General features: G+C 38.9%; 1 protein-coding gene across 3 annotated transcripts; it reads right to left on the bottom strand.

Annotated features, from left to right (window-relative positions):
• Nucleotides 1–1,625: 1,625 nt before the first annotated feature.
• On the bottom strand, nt 1,626–17,717 carry LOC120539100 (zinc finger protein 501-like). Of its 3 annotated transcripts, XM_039768858.1 has the most exons (4): nt 17,600–17,717; nt 14,589–14,634; nt 13,266–13,720; nt 1,626–2,655 (listed from the first exon to the last, which is right to left on the bottom strand). In XM_039768858.1, the coding sequence occupies exons 3-4, from the start codon at nt 13,684–13,686 to the stop codon at nt 1,853–1,855; spliced, it is 1,224 nt and encodes a 407-aa protein (XP_039624792.1). In that variant the 5' UTR covers nt 13,687–13,720; nt 14,589–14,634; nt 17,600–17,717; the 3' UTR covers nt 1,626–1,852. The 3 variants fall into 3 exon arrangements, with proteins under 3 accessions (XP_039624792.1, XP_039624790.1, XP_039624791.1); XM_039768856.1 differs by lacking the exon at nt 14,589–14,634; XM_039768857.1 differs by lacking the exons at nt 14,589–14,634; nt 17,600–17,717 and having other exon boundaries at nt 13,266–14,463.
• Between the last annotated feature and the right edge of the window lie 261 nt (nt 17,718–17,978).

Genomic DNA, 17,978 nt, shown 5'->3' with positions numbered 1-17,978 from the left:
AATGGTTTACACAGCCTTAAATAATCTCACCCAGTCCGACATTTTGGACTCTCTGTCCCCTTACACTCCCAGTCATAACCTCAGATCTTCAAATGAAGGTCTACTTATAATTTCGAGAGCCAATCTAAAAAGAATTGTTGAGGTGGCCTTTTGCTGTTACACACCTAAAATTTAAAATACTTTACCAATAGAAATTCACCAGGCTAATACTGCAGAACATTAAACATAATGATAAAAACTCATTATTTTAAACTGTCTATTTCATAGCTACATTTTAGTTGTATCCCTATTAGTCTATATGGACACTGGATTATCATTTTCCTGTGGGATGTGCAGTTCCATACTAATCTGTACTATTCTCTACTGTCTTCTCCATTTCTTCTGAGGTGACGATGTGCTCCACCACCTCCTGATCAAGATACCACACTGCCTCGTGTTTATAGATTGAATGGTGGGTGTCCCAGGTGTCCACATGGCCATCATCAAAATCTTCAAGTGAAGCATGTAAACCATGAGGACCGATTTTGGTAAAATGTTACCTAGAATGCCCAGTGGCGGCCGGGCAGTGTTTTACTGCTCTCCCTTGGACCCCTGCAAGATTTTCTTTTCTTTCGGTCTAACTGGAGTTTTTTTGTTTTAAATTTTTTTCTATCAAGTTGGCCCTTCAACATTATCTTTTCCTTTGTTACATACTGTATATTATTTGCCTAATCTTTTTTAGGTTTAATATTAACTTCCTTCTTATTTCATCTTGTAAAGCTGTTGTATTGTTTGTATGAAAATGTACTATATAAATTTATGTTGCTGTTGGATCCATGAAAACTGTTTGCCAAATTCAGAACACCCACATGGCTTCTCTCCTGCATGAATTTCAATGTGCATCAGAAGAGTATTTCTGTGCCCAATTTGTTTACCACATTCAGAACAACAATTCAGCTTCTCTCAGGTTTAATTCTTCCACATTTTCTTGGTGTGCTTCCTATCAAAATAGGAGTGAGCTTCACTCTTTAGTCAGGACAGTCTCATTGTACTGCTTAACTTCTCACTCTCTTAAGGTTGCCACAAGGACTCACGTTAGAACCTGCATTGTTCCTAATAAGGCTTCTTTTTGCAGGTCATAAGGAGTTTTTGTAATTTGTCAAGATGGGCCTGAACGATTTTCTTTATCAGTCCTGTTCATCCTAGAACAGCAGGCACTTCTTCCTTTTTTTTTTTTTGGTCCACATTTTATTTGTCATATCTCAGACTGCATTTCTTGATATTTTGTTTCTTTCTTGCCTTTCCATTCTTAGGACTGAGTTTTTCACTAGGAACTAATACTTCTGTTACCTAGAATTTCTTACATCTGGTTTTCAGGCCTCTGGTTTTCAGTCAGTATTGCTGTACTACAAATGACCTGCACCTCCTCATTTTCCATTGTGCTGTCCGAGTTGTGGTCCAAGTGTCTTTCTGATGCTGGTAAGTTGTACTTCTTGCCAGGTTTCCAGCGAATGAGCCTGGCCACTTTGTGGTGTTGTGCAGGATATAGTCCTTCAGCCATCAGTACCTCGCATCCAGCAACAAGATGTATGACTGTTTCTTTTGTGTCAGAAGTGACAATTGTGGGTTATTTTTTTATTTTTCCCATTTTTGATCTGAACCACTTTGTGTCTAAGCCACTGTTCTGTGCACCTATGATGAGGCGTACATCTTTTGGTCTTAGTTTGCCCCTCATAAGCCATGCAGGAGTAAGTTCTGTTTCCACATGAGGCAGTTGGAAGTGGGCAGTGTAATTACCACTTTACTTGTAGTTTCACCAATTAGTTCTTTTTTGTTTTCATCAAACTTTCTTTCTTCTGCTGCTTAGCATTGTTTATTCATCTGTGGACAAGGTGGGGGAATTTCTGTCATTTTTATCTCTCGTGTGAATAACTTGATGTTTCTGAAGATAGCTTCTCTGCGAAAACTTTTTTCCACATTCAGAACAGTCATATGGCTTCTCCCCTGTGTGGATTTTTCTGTGGCTCTGAAGATGGCTACTCCTTGAAAACTTTTTACCACATTCAGAACAGTCATATGGCTTCTCCCCTGTATGGATTCTTTGGTGGCTCTGAAGACGGCCTCTCTGTGTAAACTTTTGGCCACATTCAGAGCAGCAATACGGCCTCTCTCCCGAGTGAGTTTTAATGTGTACCTGAAAATTACTACTGTAAGAGAATAGTTTTCCACATTCTGGGCAGCAATAGGGCTTCTCCCCCGTGTGGATTCTTTGGTGGCTCTGAAGATGGCCTTTCTGTGTAAACTTTTTACCGCATTCAGAACAGTCATATGGCTTCTCCCGTGTGTTAATTCTTTGCTGGCTCGGAAGTTGGCTTCTCTGTGAAAAATCTTTCCCACATTCAGAGCAGCAATATGGCTTCTCTCCTGAGTGAACTTTCATGTGGATCTGAAATTTACTACTATCAGAGAATAGTTTACCACATTCAGAACAGTCATACGGCTTCTCCCCTGTGTGGGTTCTTTGGTGGATCTGAAGATTGCTTCTCTGTGTAAACTGTTTACCACATTCTGAACACTCAAACGGCTTCTCTCCTGTGTGGATTCTTTGGTGCCTTTGAAGATTACTTCTTATTGAAAACCGTTTACCACATTCAGAACAGCAGTGAAGTTTGATTCCTGTATAAAGTTTAAAAGATAAAAAGTTTTAGTTTTAAACCCACCGATTTCATACTAACATTATCTTACAACACTAAATAAATATTGGTTTAATTTATGAACAAACTTTGATAAGCATAAGCAATCATAAGATTTAGGTAGCAAGTGATTAGAGACTCAACTTGTTCATTTTTTTCATTTGTATTTCAACTACTCACCACATGAGCACAATTATAGGAGCCAAGAAGTGAAAAATAGTAAATAAATAGATCACATGTGACAGGCATAATCAACAAGACTATTGTTGATTTTTTTAACTACATTACAGAATGGCATAATCATTTTGACATCATATTCTTAAAATATTATAACATTATACATTGTTAACTAGCAAAATACCCGCGCTTCGCAGCAGCGAAGTACTGCCTTAAAATTTTTATTAAGAAGAAAATGTAACCTTTTTAAACTGAGGGAAAATGTGCCAATAATTATTTGTTAAGGATCTCTTTGTATACCACATTGTGAGTTCAGCCCTCCTGTTACTCCTGCTTACTCTTGAGCATGTAACGTACAGTTGGCCATGTGAACAGTAATCTTGTCTCAAATCTCACAGCTTGGATTGCTGCTGTCATAATCGGTTTGAGTTTCATGGTTTGTTTCAATTATGACAGTATTTGCAGGATTTGTTGTATTGAAGTGACATTCAGCATCTGTCAAGCGTTGTAAGCACACAACCGGTTTCAGCGATAAAATCACATCCAGCTTTTGAGAGTTTAAACATTCATAAACATCAAAGTGTCCACTACTGAAATCGTCACCTGTGAATCTAAGATGTTTAAGAGGCATTGGCGGTTGCCGAAAGGTGTAAAATATTTGACCATTTCGGTACACTTGAAAGCGACAACCAAACAATTCAGCGGTAGCCATCAACTCACATGCAGAACCATAGGTGAAGGGCTTAAGCATTCCACTCTTATAGTGCTCCTGTGTAGTATAATTATCTCCTGTACCGTCATCAGTCCACAACTTGAACCTGTCCCAGTCATTCAATACATAAGACACAATGTTCCTCCGGATATCAAGACTGAGCCTGATATGGACGTGCAATATGTAACAAAGAGAATGGAAAAGGTAGGTGGTATCTCTGGGCATGGAAACCACTCGGTAAGTGACAGTTGTTTGATCGATGGTGATTACCTCGATAGACATGGTAATGGGGGTTGGAATGATAAAGGAAATGGGTACTTGAGCAATGTAAAGTAAGTGTAAAATACCTACACAATAACTATAATTGTAATAAACACACAATAAAACAGCGGAGAAGCCGTGGATTAAACAAAAAGGCTGTAGTTATCAGTAGGGAGACGTAAATCCCGTGGCGAAGCAAGGAAGGGAATGTAGAGACTGGAGCAGCCTTATATAGACAGGCAGCCAACAACGTTGGAGGCGTTGGGATGGGGGACCCAATGCCGCCTCACACGGTAACCGAGCTGCAGGCTATGGACGTATATATGTACGTAAATAGGATTCAGTTAGCGTTGGGAACCCGTGTACCAAATTTCTTGAAGATGGGCCCATAAGTAACAAAGACTGTTGAAAAGTTCAATATGGCGGCTGACAGTGGCATCATACCACCGAAATAAGTACGTACATTGGTTTCGGTTAGTGCAGGGAAGCCGCCTACCAAATTTCGAGAAGATGGGGCCATAAATAAGAAAGTTCAGCATGGCAAAGTTGTTGACCGTTATGACCATTATGCGTAGATTTTCGAAATGAAACCTGCTTAACTTTTGTAAGTAAGCTGTAAGGAATGAGCCTGCCAAATTTCAGCCTTCTACCTTTACGGGAAGTTGGAGAATTAGTGATGTTGGAAAATTCAATATGGCTGACAGTGGCGCCATACCACCGAAATAAGTATGCATACATTGGTTTTGGTTAGCTCAGGGAAGCCACCTACCAAATTTTGTGAAGATGGGGCCGTAAATAAGAAAGTTCAACTTGGCGGACGTTGTCAACCGTTACGTGTAGAATTTCGAAATGAAACCTGCTTAAATTTTGTAAGTAAGCTGTAAGGAATGAGCCTGCCAAATTTCAGCCTTCTACCTACACGGGAAGTTGGAGAATTAGTGATGAGTGAGTGAGTGAGTGAGGGCTTTGCCTTTTATTAGTATAGATATTTGATACACAAATTAAATTTTTTTTAAAAAAAATACACTTGTTCTAGCTTTCTTCTCTTTTTTTCTTATAATTATAAACATATGTGAAACCTGAAATAACATACTCTGTGTATTCTCCTGGTCCTTCTATTGTCACTATATTCTAAGTCAAGAGGGGAGTATGTATTGTTAACTGTTCATTTTATTTTTATAGAAGACTAGCAAAATACCCGCGATTCGCAGCGGAGAAGTAGTGTGTTAAAGAAGCAATGAAAAAGAAAAGGAAACATTTTGAAAATAACGTAACCTGATTGTCAATGTAATTGTTTTGTCACTGTTGTGAGTGATGAGTGTTGTTATATATATATATATATATATATATATATATATACACATATATATATATATATATACATATACATATATATACACATATATACATATACACATATACACATATATACATATATACACACATATACATATATATATATATATATATATATATATATATATATATATATACATATATATATATATATATATATATATATATATATATATATATATATATATATATACATATATATATATATATATATATATATATATATATATATAATCTACATATATACACACACATATATACACACACATATATACACACACATACATACACACACACATATATATAAACATATATATACATACATATCTACATATATACACACACAGCTATTTCGTATCAGTGCAATACGCTGTTTGTTTAAACGGTTGACTCCCGCTCTTATGTGCAATAACAAATCAAATCATTCAGTTGTCTTTGCTCATATGTCATTTTAGAGCTGGACGCCTGGCATCTTTTTTTGGCCACAAGTTCATTTCTGTTTGGTGTGAGGTTCTGTGTTGTGGAGATTCTCAGGATGGATTGCAGGTGCTCATCAGTGAGGCGACTGCTGTGTGCTGTTTTGTTAGTCTTTATCACTGAGAAGAGCTTCTCACACATATATGTGCTACCAAACATGCACAAGGTTCGAGCCGCATGTAGACGGACTTTTTTTGTTCTTCAAAGTCACCAAAGCGCTGTGCAAACTCAGTGCGCAATAACTCTAGCTTCGCAATAACTTGCAGCATCATAAGCTAGACTTGATTACGCGGTAAGTGTTCGGCAAGGCAGCTGAAGCGCTGCATTATGGGATCTGTAGTTTATTGTGTTACCAGCGCTTCATATACCCGGGCCATTAATAACAATAATACAGTATATAAAATGATCTCGGGCGGATATAATTACGCCGGGCGGATGTGGCCCGGCCCTTGAGTTTGACACATATGGACTAAATAGAACTTGAAAAGATATATTTTTTCAAATGTGATCGCAATTCAGATAGAGTTGGCGCACTACAGCCTGCATGCCTCAATGAGTCATCCTCCCCTCGCTCTTACTTTTTTACCGTTCATCTAATGAATACACTGAGTATGGCTTTACCAAAACAATCATTGATGGCGAATAAAGTATCCATTATTCGAGTATGTAGATCGGGTTATATATATATATATATATATATATATACATATATATATATACCAGCGTATCGCGGAGAAGTAGTGTGTTAAAAAGGTAGAAAAAGAAAAGGGAACATTTTAAAAATAACGTAACATGACTGTCAATATACAGTATTTGTTTTGTGAGTGTTACTGAGTGTTGCTGTCATCAAGGATTTGATTATCATTATTTCTTTCAATCAGGTTCGTATTTGTAGGATGTGTTGTGTTCAAGTTACATTCCGTGTTTGTCAATCGTTGTAAAGATGACAGGTTTCATTCATCGATTCGTTTCTTACTGCATCAATAAACAGCTCGTCTTCTTCTTAATCTGAGACCTGACACACTGCATACACAGGTTTTTTTTACACTGTCTTCCTTTAGCGGGACATTGACTTTTTCCACCGTGTGCTTTGTTTCCACAGTAGCTGCATTTATGAATATGCTTATCAGACGCTTCATATTTTTTGCTGCCTTTTCAATTGTGTAATTCGGTTTTTGTTCAACGCTCTTTGGAACTGTTGCTTTTATCTGTGCACGCGCCAGTTCACGTGAGCCGCTCGGTGTACATGCATCGAAGGTTCCCAGCTGTGCTGGTGCCATCTCATGCTATGTCCATAGCTTTATTTAAGGTTACCTTAGTCCTGGCACTTAAAACTTTCTCTCGCAATTTCGCTGAGTTTGTGTCAAACACCACCCTGACCATCTCATCTTCCTCTCCATAAGCACAGTCCTTCACCCGTGAATATTTACCCGTGGCAGTTTGCTATTGGATTGCCGCTGACGGACGGCCTTATATGGGCAGGCACTAAATTACAAACGCTAGCGGCAGCCTGTCTATGAACTTAATTTAAAGTGTAGGTTTACATCGTGCTTTGTTTCCGAAGTAGCAGAACTCATCAATATGGTTGTATATGTCACTCGCTAGCTTCTTATTGTTTCGCTGCCTTCTCAATTATATAATGCATGTTTTCTTCAGCGCTTTTTTGAGGTCTTCCTGGTTTTCTATGTACTGCGTGATTACGTGGGGGCGTGATGATGTCACACGAAACTCCCCCCGGCGTTGAAGCTCATCTCCATTACAGTAAATGGAGAAAAACTGCTTCCAGTTATGACCATTACGAATTAGAATTTCGATATAAAACCTGCCCAACTTTTGTAAGGAAGCTGTAAGGAATGAACCTGCCAAATTTCAGCCTTCCACCCACACGGGAAGTTGGAGAATTAGTGATGAGTCAGTGAGTGAGTGAGTGAGTGAGGGCTTTGCCTTTTATTAGTATAGATATATACATATATATATACACACATATATATACACACACACACACACATACACATATATATATATATTATATATATATATATATATATATACATATATATATATATATATATATATACATATATATATATATATATATATATATATATATTATATGTACACACATGCTAATTAGTGGACACACCTTGGATTAACATGTCCCTTTGGTCACATTATTTTCAGTCTTTTCTAGGGGTACCATCACTTTTGTCCAGGCCTGTTTCATGAGTTTATTTTTTAAATAATTCTGTTGAAGCATGGTTGAAAATCAATGTCTGACTTTCATTGGTTAAATTTCATAGAATTTTTATTTATTATTACTTTTGTCAGATTAAAGTTATTTCTGTGACCATTTTGAGTTTTTCTTTCATTGACTGAAGGGTACCAACAATTTTGTCCGTGTGTATATATATATATATATATATATATATATATATATAGTCAATCATTTTACGTTATTTTTAAAATGTTTCCTTTTCATTGCTTCTTTAACACACTACTTCTCCGCTGCAGAAGCGGGTATTTGGCTAGTATATATATATTTGCGAGTATAAGAGTTCTTTGTGTTAACAATATGAATGCATTAAGATTGTTAAAAGAGGAAAACCATTACCTGTATAATCATCTTAACAAAATAAGTATATTACTAGTTTGTATTGATAGGCTATAGATTAATTGATTATTAATATGACTTACTTAAACTAATGAACTAAGGATTAATTGTTTATTAATAAGACTTACATATAAAAATTGAGTGAGTACGCAAAGCTGAAAAAAAACTTGCAATACTTCTGTCAAACTGCTGACCTTTTAGTCTGCACTCAGGAAACTGTTAATCTTAACAAACATCTAGGATTGTAAAATCAACAGAGACAGACTTTTTCACTTCATCTTTAGTGGTTGAACAAATGTATTGTAATTTTTGGGCATATTACTGAATCCTGCCAAAGAATTGTGTAACCTTGTCTCGTGATAGGCTCTCTCTGTAGGATGTAAACATTTCTTTTATAAAAAGGAAACTCACATAAGGGGATTGGGCTATTGCTGGTGACTGTCAGTGACACTAGCTGACAGGGCTGGAGTCATCTCTCGGCCACCAAGAATAAAGAAATTGCTTTTTACTTTACATCTGCTGTCTGCCTGCTGTTTGCCTCAAACCTTTGTACACACTACCACACTACTTGGTAGCTTATCTGTGAAAAGAACAACATCTTAATGTTTGTGCAAAATTTACCCATAACTGGTTGCCAACTGTGCCCATGTGTTCTTGTACACATTACAATGCAAACAGGCCAGATGCATGACTGTTAGCTAAAGATGCACAGAGATGGACACTCGATTGGATTAAGTAGCTCCGAGAAGATGTTTCTTAAAATATTCAACAGAATTTAAATTGCTTTGCAGATGTAAGACAAAGTTTGTGAACCCTTTGGAATCTCCTGAATTTCCGTCCGAATTCTTCAACTGCACTACAATAACAGACAAACAAAATCAACCTGAACGCATAACACACAAAAAACTGGACTGTCAATGCTGAACATGTCGCTTAAACCTTTACAGTCCCGTTAAGTCAAATCAGGTGTTCAACCAATGAGAGAAGACTGGAGGTGTGCCTTAGAGGCACTCTAAGAAATGTGGGTGCTGGCAAAGCTGTCTCTTCTCCAGAAAGATCTGCTCATGAACATACAGAACAAGAACATAAGAAATGTAACAAACATAAGGAGACCATCCATCAGACCATCAAACCTGTTAGTTTAGCAAACAGCTAAGATTCCAAACATCACATCAAGATAACTCTTAAAGACTGTCAACAAGACACAATAAGAAAGAGAGAGGAGAATAAAGCTGGCATATTATAACAAAGGGCGATAAAAACAAAGCTGGGAAAGCAACCACAGGCATTGTAAAGAACATCTTTGCTTATTTAGTGCTTTCAATATTTTTACAGTATTACTTGCCTTTTCATTCTGATTATGTAATTTCAAAGTTTGTTTACAGTTGTGCTTGAAACTTTGTGAACCCTTTCGAATTTTCTAGATTTCTGCATAAATATGACCTAAAACATCATCAGATTTTTACTCAAGTCCTAAAAGTTAATAAAGAGAAACCAGTTAAACAAATGACACAAAAATATTATACTTGGTCATTCATTTATTGAGGAAAATTACATATTTGTGAGTGGCAAAAGTATGTGAACCTTTGCTTTCAGTATCTGGTGTGACCCCCCAGTAACTGCAACTAAACGTTTCCGGTAACTTTTGCTCATTCCTGCACACCGGCTTGGAGGAATTTTAGCCCATTCCTCCGCACAGAACAGCTTCAACTCTGGAATGTTGGTGGGTTTCCTCACATGAACTGCTCGCTTCAGGTCCTTCCACAACATTTCGATTGGATTAAGGACTTTGACTTGGCCATTCCAGAACATTCACTTTATTCTTCTTTAACCATTGTTTGGTAGAACGACTTGTGTGCTTAGGGTCGTTGTCTTGCTGCATGACCCACCATCTCTTGAGATTCAGTTCATGGACAGATGTCCTGACATTTTCCTTTAGAATTCTCTGATATCATTCAGAATTCATTGTTCCATCAATGAAGGCAAGCCGCCCTGGCCCAGATGCAGATGTCCACGTGATCTTTAGCAAACTGCAGGCGAGCAGCAATTTTATCTGTCTGACTGTGGATTGGTGGAGTCCAAACTCTTTAGAGATGGTTTTGTAACCTTTTCTAGCCTGATGAGCATCAACAACTCTTTGTGTGAGGTCCTCAGAAATCTCCTTTGTTTGTGCCATGATACACTTCCACAAACATGTGTTGTGAAGAGCAAACTTTGATCGATCCTGTTCTTTATATAACACAGGGTGCCCACTCACACTCACTGATTGGCATCCCATTGATTGAAAACACCGGACTCGAATTTCACCTTCAAACTAACTGATAATCCTAGGGGTTCACATACTTTTGCCACTCACAAATATGTAATATTTGATCATTTTCCTTAATAAATAAAATGACCAAGTATAATATTTCTGTCTCATTTGTTTAACTGGTTTCTCTTTATCTAGTTTTAGGACTTGAGTGAAAATCTGTTGATGTTTTAGGTCATATTTATGCAGAAATATAGAAAATTCTAAAGGGATCACAAACTTTCAAGCACAACTGTATACTTTGTTGTTTATTAATTACCCAAATTTCTTTGTATTTTTTGCGTGAGACCCGAAAAGGTAAGGTCAAACCAATGTCACTTCTGAAGTGCTACCCCCAGCATTTATATTTGATATCAGGGAGGTGGTCCTTAAGTTGTTTACTGACATTTGATGAGTGCTTTATTATAACTATTTAATCCAACAATCCATTTTGGGCCTGCACATGCTGAAGCCTCCTGCGGAGTTTGGAGTCAGGCTGCCTGGGTTGAGACCTATCTATAGATAGGCTAGTGAAGGTACTGAGGCCTCACTTATAAAGCTTGCATACACAAAAAAATTGGACTCGAAACGTGTGTATGCAGCCTCCATACAAACGTCAAGATTTACAAAAGAAATGTGACAGGAGAACAAACATATTTACAGTAACTCTGACCCATACATACACAACATTTCAGAGAAACTACTGACTGTGCACACTGCATTTTAGTTCTCATTAAGAGAGCCAATGGATATGTATTTGAAATGAAGAAATTCTACTTTGTCATCACTTTATATCTGCTAGTTGATGTCTCTTCTCAAGGAAATGGCCGACAGATCAACAGTATCTCAGCAAAGCTTCACTCCATTATGCCTGCTGTGCTGGAAGCCATTACCTGACTGGTGATGAACTACATCTCGTTTTCGTACAGTGTGAGTGTACACACAACACATGAAATGTTTTTGCCAACACAAAAAGTCAATCTGCAGCCGTGTCCAGTTCTCCTAACACAACTGGGACAGTTTACTGCACTCATATTGCAAAAACGACACCTAGCAAGATTGAAGCTGCTTTTGTTAACCATAAGCAGTGACATTCCATTAATAGACAAGTCATCCAAGATGTGCCTGACAAATATCACGTCTCCATGGCCTCACTCAAACCACGATTCATTTATTTTGAGACAAAGTAGCTTTGACAGACGTGATGTTGCTTTACATGGTGAAGTAGGTGTTGATGAAGTAACCTGCTGAACTCTCAGTGTTTCATATGACATGACCTGACCTATTCTTTATAACAGCAATCATGTCATTACATGTGCCAGGTGACAGCAGCTTCCTGCACAGACAGTTTTGCCTCACACCTTTCCTGAACCCCAGAGCACAGAGGAGAAGCACTGTAACTACATGTGCAACCTTTCACTCTCAGATGAGGAGCAAAGCCAGATATTCTTGAATGCAGGTGATGAGATCTCAAAGCGTGAGGAGGAAGATGCTGATCTACCAGCCAATGAAGTTCTGCAGCATCACGATTACATACAGAGGGGACAGATAGCAGGCTCCATATGTGAATGTTTTCAGGGTGGCAATTAAAGGAGTGTTCACATATACATATTTAAAAAATGAATATGAGTCACAAAAAGTAAATTTTGTAGTAATGGGCATATATCTGGTTCATAAATGTGTTTTTTTTCTGGGCGTACACACTTTCCTATTTTTGTTTTTGGGTGCGCATATTTTCACGCTCACTTCCATGCAAAGTTTTATAAATGTCACCCCTGGTCTGCTGTGTCTGTCTTTTGATTGCCTGAATCCCCATGTCACCATGTGTGTGTCACCTTTTCACAGTGGTCAGGAGGTAAAAGATCACTGCACACCATTGCTATCACCTCATGGTAGAATCACAGTTTAGGACTTTTTTTGCCTCTGCAGGACCAGGACAGGATGCCATCATCAATGTAGCACTGAATTAAAAAAAATGTTATAAAGAAATCTGATAGGAGATGTTAGGACAGTGAAAGCTTGAGAGAAGTTAGGTAATGAAAAAGACAATCAGCCGAAACAAAAGAAGAAGTCAACAAGAGAAAGGCTTAAACAGAAGAAAGCTGGTGTTCTGGACCGGCCAATCAGAAGAGCTGAGGATTCATTGGCTTTACATGAAGTCAGCTGATCATTGAAGGAATCCCTGAGACATCAAGGAACTGAAAACTTTCAAAATGATGAATAGACAAGAAATTGAACCCTGAGTGGCAGCTGCAGGAAATGTTTGGTGGAGGTCATTGTAGCTAAAGGGGGAGCAGAAAGTTTCTAAAGACAGGGGGTCACAAACTGGACTGTTCCCATGTTTAAATAATGTATTCAGGAATGACAAGGGTCTCATTTAAGATGACTGTGTTTGTCTGTTTTATGGACTTAATTGAAGATCAGACCACAGAGTTAGGGGGAATTATTACGGAAATAAAAGGAATTCCAAAGGGTTCACTTTTTTTTTTTTTTTTTAACCAAAGACAGGCGCTTAGAGTGTTTTAATAATGTTACAAACAATAATGGAAGAAGTACAGATTCCAGTACCCTGCAAAATGTAGTGAAATTGCTGTGTTTAATATAGTTTGAACATTTGTCCAAGTTTCTTTAAAACAAAACACAACACAGCACTTTCAGGCCCATAACCCTGACCCTAAAACGTACACCGATTGTTATTTTTCCACTTACTTGTTTTAGATGATGTCTTAGGCTGACCTTTCTCAGTTCTAGAAGATAAAACGTCTTCAAACTCCTTTGTGTCAGACTGTAATGATTCACATTTTACACCGACAGAAGACTCCAAAGATGAAAAGTGTCTGCTATGAGAAGAGACTAACCCGGCCACTGCTCCATCTTGATCTCCATAATGAAGGTCATCTTCCTTGCCAAACTCCATACTTCTATAGTTGTGAATCTCAGTGCTGACACACTCCTCTTCATCCTCCTCTTTAATGGTCACTGACCAGAGTTCATGGTCCTCTTCCTTGATGTCCAGACTCTCCTGTTTGGGGTGGACACTCTCCCACTCAAAGTCTTCCTCCTTAACATTTACGGTCCTCTCTTCCAGGATATTCAGGTCAGCTTCACACGTTTCCTCTTTCACATCCATTTAAACGTTACAGTAAATGGCAGAGTTTTTCTCGCTGTGGAAAAAAACAGGAATCAATTCAATTAAAACAGCATCCTTAAGATCTAAGGACATTTTTATAACATCCTGTTACTTAAAGCTGATGTCAAGTCAGGCAGTTTATAGCAATCAGACAGTAACTCATCACTTTTCATGTCACATTAGGTGTAAAATGAGTTTGGGAATGAAAGGATGGTCCAATAGGCTAGAAGAAGAAGGAGGCCATCTTGCACAGTTGTGTGTCAACAGTATTCACTACTTTCATTGAACATTCAATACTGTTAGGGTCCCAGAATTTTGTTAATAGTTAATGTTAAGGAAGGTTTATACAAGTTAGGCCTCAGGATTATGTTAAGAAACAGGGGCATATGAAGGAGGAACTTAAAATCACTGGTCAACTTGTCTAATGTGAAACTACCCCAAGCTTACAAAATCCAAAACCATTATTCAAGTCACAGCGTTCATTTACATAATCTTATCGAGATGGAGACAGTTGGCAGTGTGTCCTCATAAAGATGGCCGCCTAATGTGAGAAACCCAATGTCTGACTTCAACTAGCCTGTGATTCGCAAAGATAAATTTAAACAGGTTTGATTTTGTTTGTAGTCTTAGGGGCAGACTGTCTGCTCTCCTGCACACACAACCAGTGAATGTTTCCCTGAAGTAGAAGGCAGAGAGTTAAGTGAAGAGGAATAAGAAACTGCAGGTTTTGAACCAAAAAAAAAATATATAAGAGATGCTCCTCTTTCTGTCATTAGGGCTGCAACTAATGATTATTTTGGTAGTCGACTAATCGTTCAGTTATTTTTCTGATTAGTCACGATTATTTCATGCCTGTGACCTGTGGTTGCACATCCTGTTCTGGGCTCCAGTGCACGTCTTACCTCATCTGCTCACGTCTGTCCACCTGTGAATGTCACCCTGATGTCTCTGCATTAACACAATTAAAATTAATAACAATCAGATTAAAATAACAACCAGTGAAACATATGAATTTGAAAATAATCAGATGTTTTTATATTAGTGTGACCATCACAATGTGAATTTCCCCTTGGGATTAATAAAGTATATTATTAAGTATCTATCATCTATCAATCAATAAAAAAGAAATACATTAAACAATACAAAGCAAAGTGCACATGGTCTTTAAACACAGAAAAGTGCATTTAACTTAACCAAAAATGGCCACTGGTGTGTCTTAAAGTCCAAAAGTTTAAATAAAGCTTCCAATTAAATAAAATACAGTTTATAAAAGATTCAGTTCATATATTCCTGATTGCAGTGCAGGACGTGAGCATTTCGACGTGCTCTGGTGTGAGGCTGGCTCTCGTCTTTGAGCCAATGTTCCCAGCTGCTGAGAAGAGACGCTCAGAGGTAGCAGGAATACACGAGAATGATTTTGCAGACAGAGAAAGATGTTGTTTAATCATCATACTCTGAAAGAAAAGTGTTGTAGTTTATCACATCATGTACTATAGTGTGCCAAGATAAAAAAAAATAACGGACTAAAATATGTAACAAGGTAATTACTGCCAGCACACCAGCGCCGAGTATATTCGGAAAAGTACATTTGTTGAATGCCGCCACCAGCTAGAGTCGGTTTCCAGTGCAATTTGGAAGCACGCCGAAGCCGAGAATATAAGGCAACATACATTCATTGAACTCGGCAAGCGTCTAAAGTTGTTTCTCAGCGCAATTTGCCAGCACGCCGGAGCTGATCAGTCAGTGCCGTATATTCGTTGAGCAGCCAGCTCACTAACACTGCCGGCCCCGGCAGAACTGCGGCTCCACGGTCTCTGGGATTGAGCCGCTGCACTAGACGAGCCTGCGATCATCAGCGTTTACCCCTGGGTGTCTGCATGCAGCCAGCTCAAGCGCAGTTGGCTCGGTGATTTACTGCATTTCATCAATGACTTCAGTTGTATATTGAACACATAGTAACAGATTGTTGCAGTAGTTTGTTTTTTTTTTTATAGTTTTTACATTTCATTTGCAGTGAGTAACATGATCAGTGTTGCAGTAATTGTGATGCTCTTTGCATGAAAAAAAATGTGTTCCGTTAAAATTTTATTTGTGAATTGTAATGTTTACTTAAAAAGTGCAGCTAAAAAGTATTTGCCGTCCAGGGGTGCATAAACCCTCAAGTATGTGTCGGTTTAAGGGCTAACTATCATTGTCGAAACCTTTATACAGAGGGTCCTCAGGTTACAACATCTCAACATGCAACGTTTCAAGCTTACAACGCTCACTCCCATAAAACCTTTTTTAAAATTTAGACGTGAGAAGGAATAAAGGCAAGGATTTCCTTTACACTCATTTTTTCTCTTACTACAGTACAGTATATTTATGTCTTTTTCCTTTTTCTGTAGCTTAGTTGTGTTTTTATGTCCTAGATTATGATTTTGCAAATGTGTTAGGATAGGTTAGTGACTTAGGCTAGGGTATGTTTCGACTTACACCAAAATTCGGATTACATCACTGTTCTAGGAATGGAACTGTGTCGTAACCCGAGGTCCCCCTGTATACACATTATAGTACAAACACGTGACACTAACTTTACTCACTAAAGAGACGGCGGCATCACAGCTCCAGGATGCTTGCGTTGGTAGGACTGTGGGCGTCTTGACAAACAATAACGATACTGCCCCCAGACGTTCACGTTGTGCATTGCAGTTAGAAAAACCAAAGTGGTTCTTTGTGACTGGAGCCTCTATTGAAGGCTCTGTTTATGACGCGTCGACAATAAAAAAAAATCCGCATCGACGATTTTTTGTAGTTGACGTCGTTGATTACGTCGACTAATCGTTGCAGCCCTATCTGTCATTTAGTGTTTCAGATGGCAAAACAAAAGGGGAAAAAATAAACGGGGAAGATTGCTGCTGAAGAGCGACCCCTTGTACACCACAGGCGTCATCAGCAGCATGCTATTGGCTGTTAGAAACAGGGCTGAGCACGACTCTGTTGATTGGTCGGCACACAATCACTGAATGTGACAACTGTTTAGATTAACAGCAGCACCACCCAGTATTGTAAGATTGGCATAGTGGAGGCCTTGTGTCCCTTTCTTAACGCTCCACTTCTGCTTTTGACGGGCCAGTTTGCTGAGGGTAACCCTAAAAGGAATTAAATGAAAGTGGGTCTTGGCCAGAAGAGGGATGCCACTCCTGACAGTGATGTTCACCTAAGAGTGGCACATGGGGTGACCCCCACAGCCTGGTTGGGTCTGTATGATAAAGTCACATGTGTAAGTAACCAAATGGACCTTAACTTCCACCTCACCACCGTAGTCCAGTGCAAAACAAACACAGATAGACGGCATTGGGGTATAGGAAGAAAACCAGAGTACCGGGCACACTAAGGAGATGCCCTCGGCGCATTTGCTGACTTTCTGCTGCTGCTCGTTTTTCTCTAAGACTTTTCTCCACGGTCATGAGCTCCAGTTCGTTTTTCACTTTTACTAATCTGACTCCTCACTATCTTTTAATGGCTGGCCGGCGACTGTCTTTGAACTGGACACCGCGGAGGGGCAAAAGAGAAACAAGGGAAGAAATTAAAGCGCCGTACGTGTGGAATGGCCGTCTCCTAGATGTCTGCGATTCGAGAAGGAATCGACAAAAGGAACACCCGGAGAGGAATTAACAGCAGTGTGACTGGGTGGTAAGAATTAAAATTTGGGACTCAGACACGTGAAGTGAACCGCAGATACCAATGAACAGAAATAGCACACGGGTGGGCACAGTTGGATTCACTCGAGCAAAGTTCGGCGAGGGTGCTAAATAACATAAACGCGCCGTGCGCCGCTCGCCTCTCACTCAGGTCGCGCGCGGGGATTCTAATGGAGCAAATGAAAACTCACACATCCACAAAATGCATTCTCAAAATCAAAAGCACTTACTGTATGCCGCTTGGCGATGGGATTGTTTCCGCGCGCGTTCACACTTCTGTCTCACTCAGCAACAGTCCTGCGTCTGCACTGAGTGTTTCACAAAGCGAGACAATGGCAGCGTGGCTACAGTAGCTGTCGCGTTGGATGACGTCATCCTGAGGCCGACATAGGATCACGTGACAGTTAACTGCGCTAGAGGCTGGGTGGCTCAGTAGCCTTATGGGAGTCCCTTAAATCAACGGAGGAGCTTCGTTTGTTTGGGGCTGTCACTGAGCCGCTTGGTTTTCTGATCATGAACTGAGGTTTTTTTTTTTTTCTCAATTTTTCATTTTTTTCCTACGCTTTTTATTTCTTGTAAATAGCTCTTGTAAAATTTAGTCAAAATTCT

The sequence above is a fragment of the Polypterus senegalus genome, chromosome 11 (genome assembly GCF_016835505.1).
Source record: "Polypterus senegalus isolate Bchr_013 chromosome 11, ASM1683550v1, whole genome shotgun sequence".
NCBI lineage: Eukaryota > Metazoa > Chordata > Cladistia > Polypteriformes > Polypteridae > Polypterus > Polypterus senegalus.
This window is presented reverse-complemented; position numbering and strand designations above follow the sequence as displayed.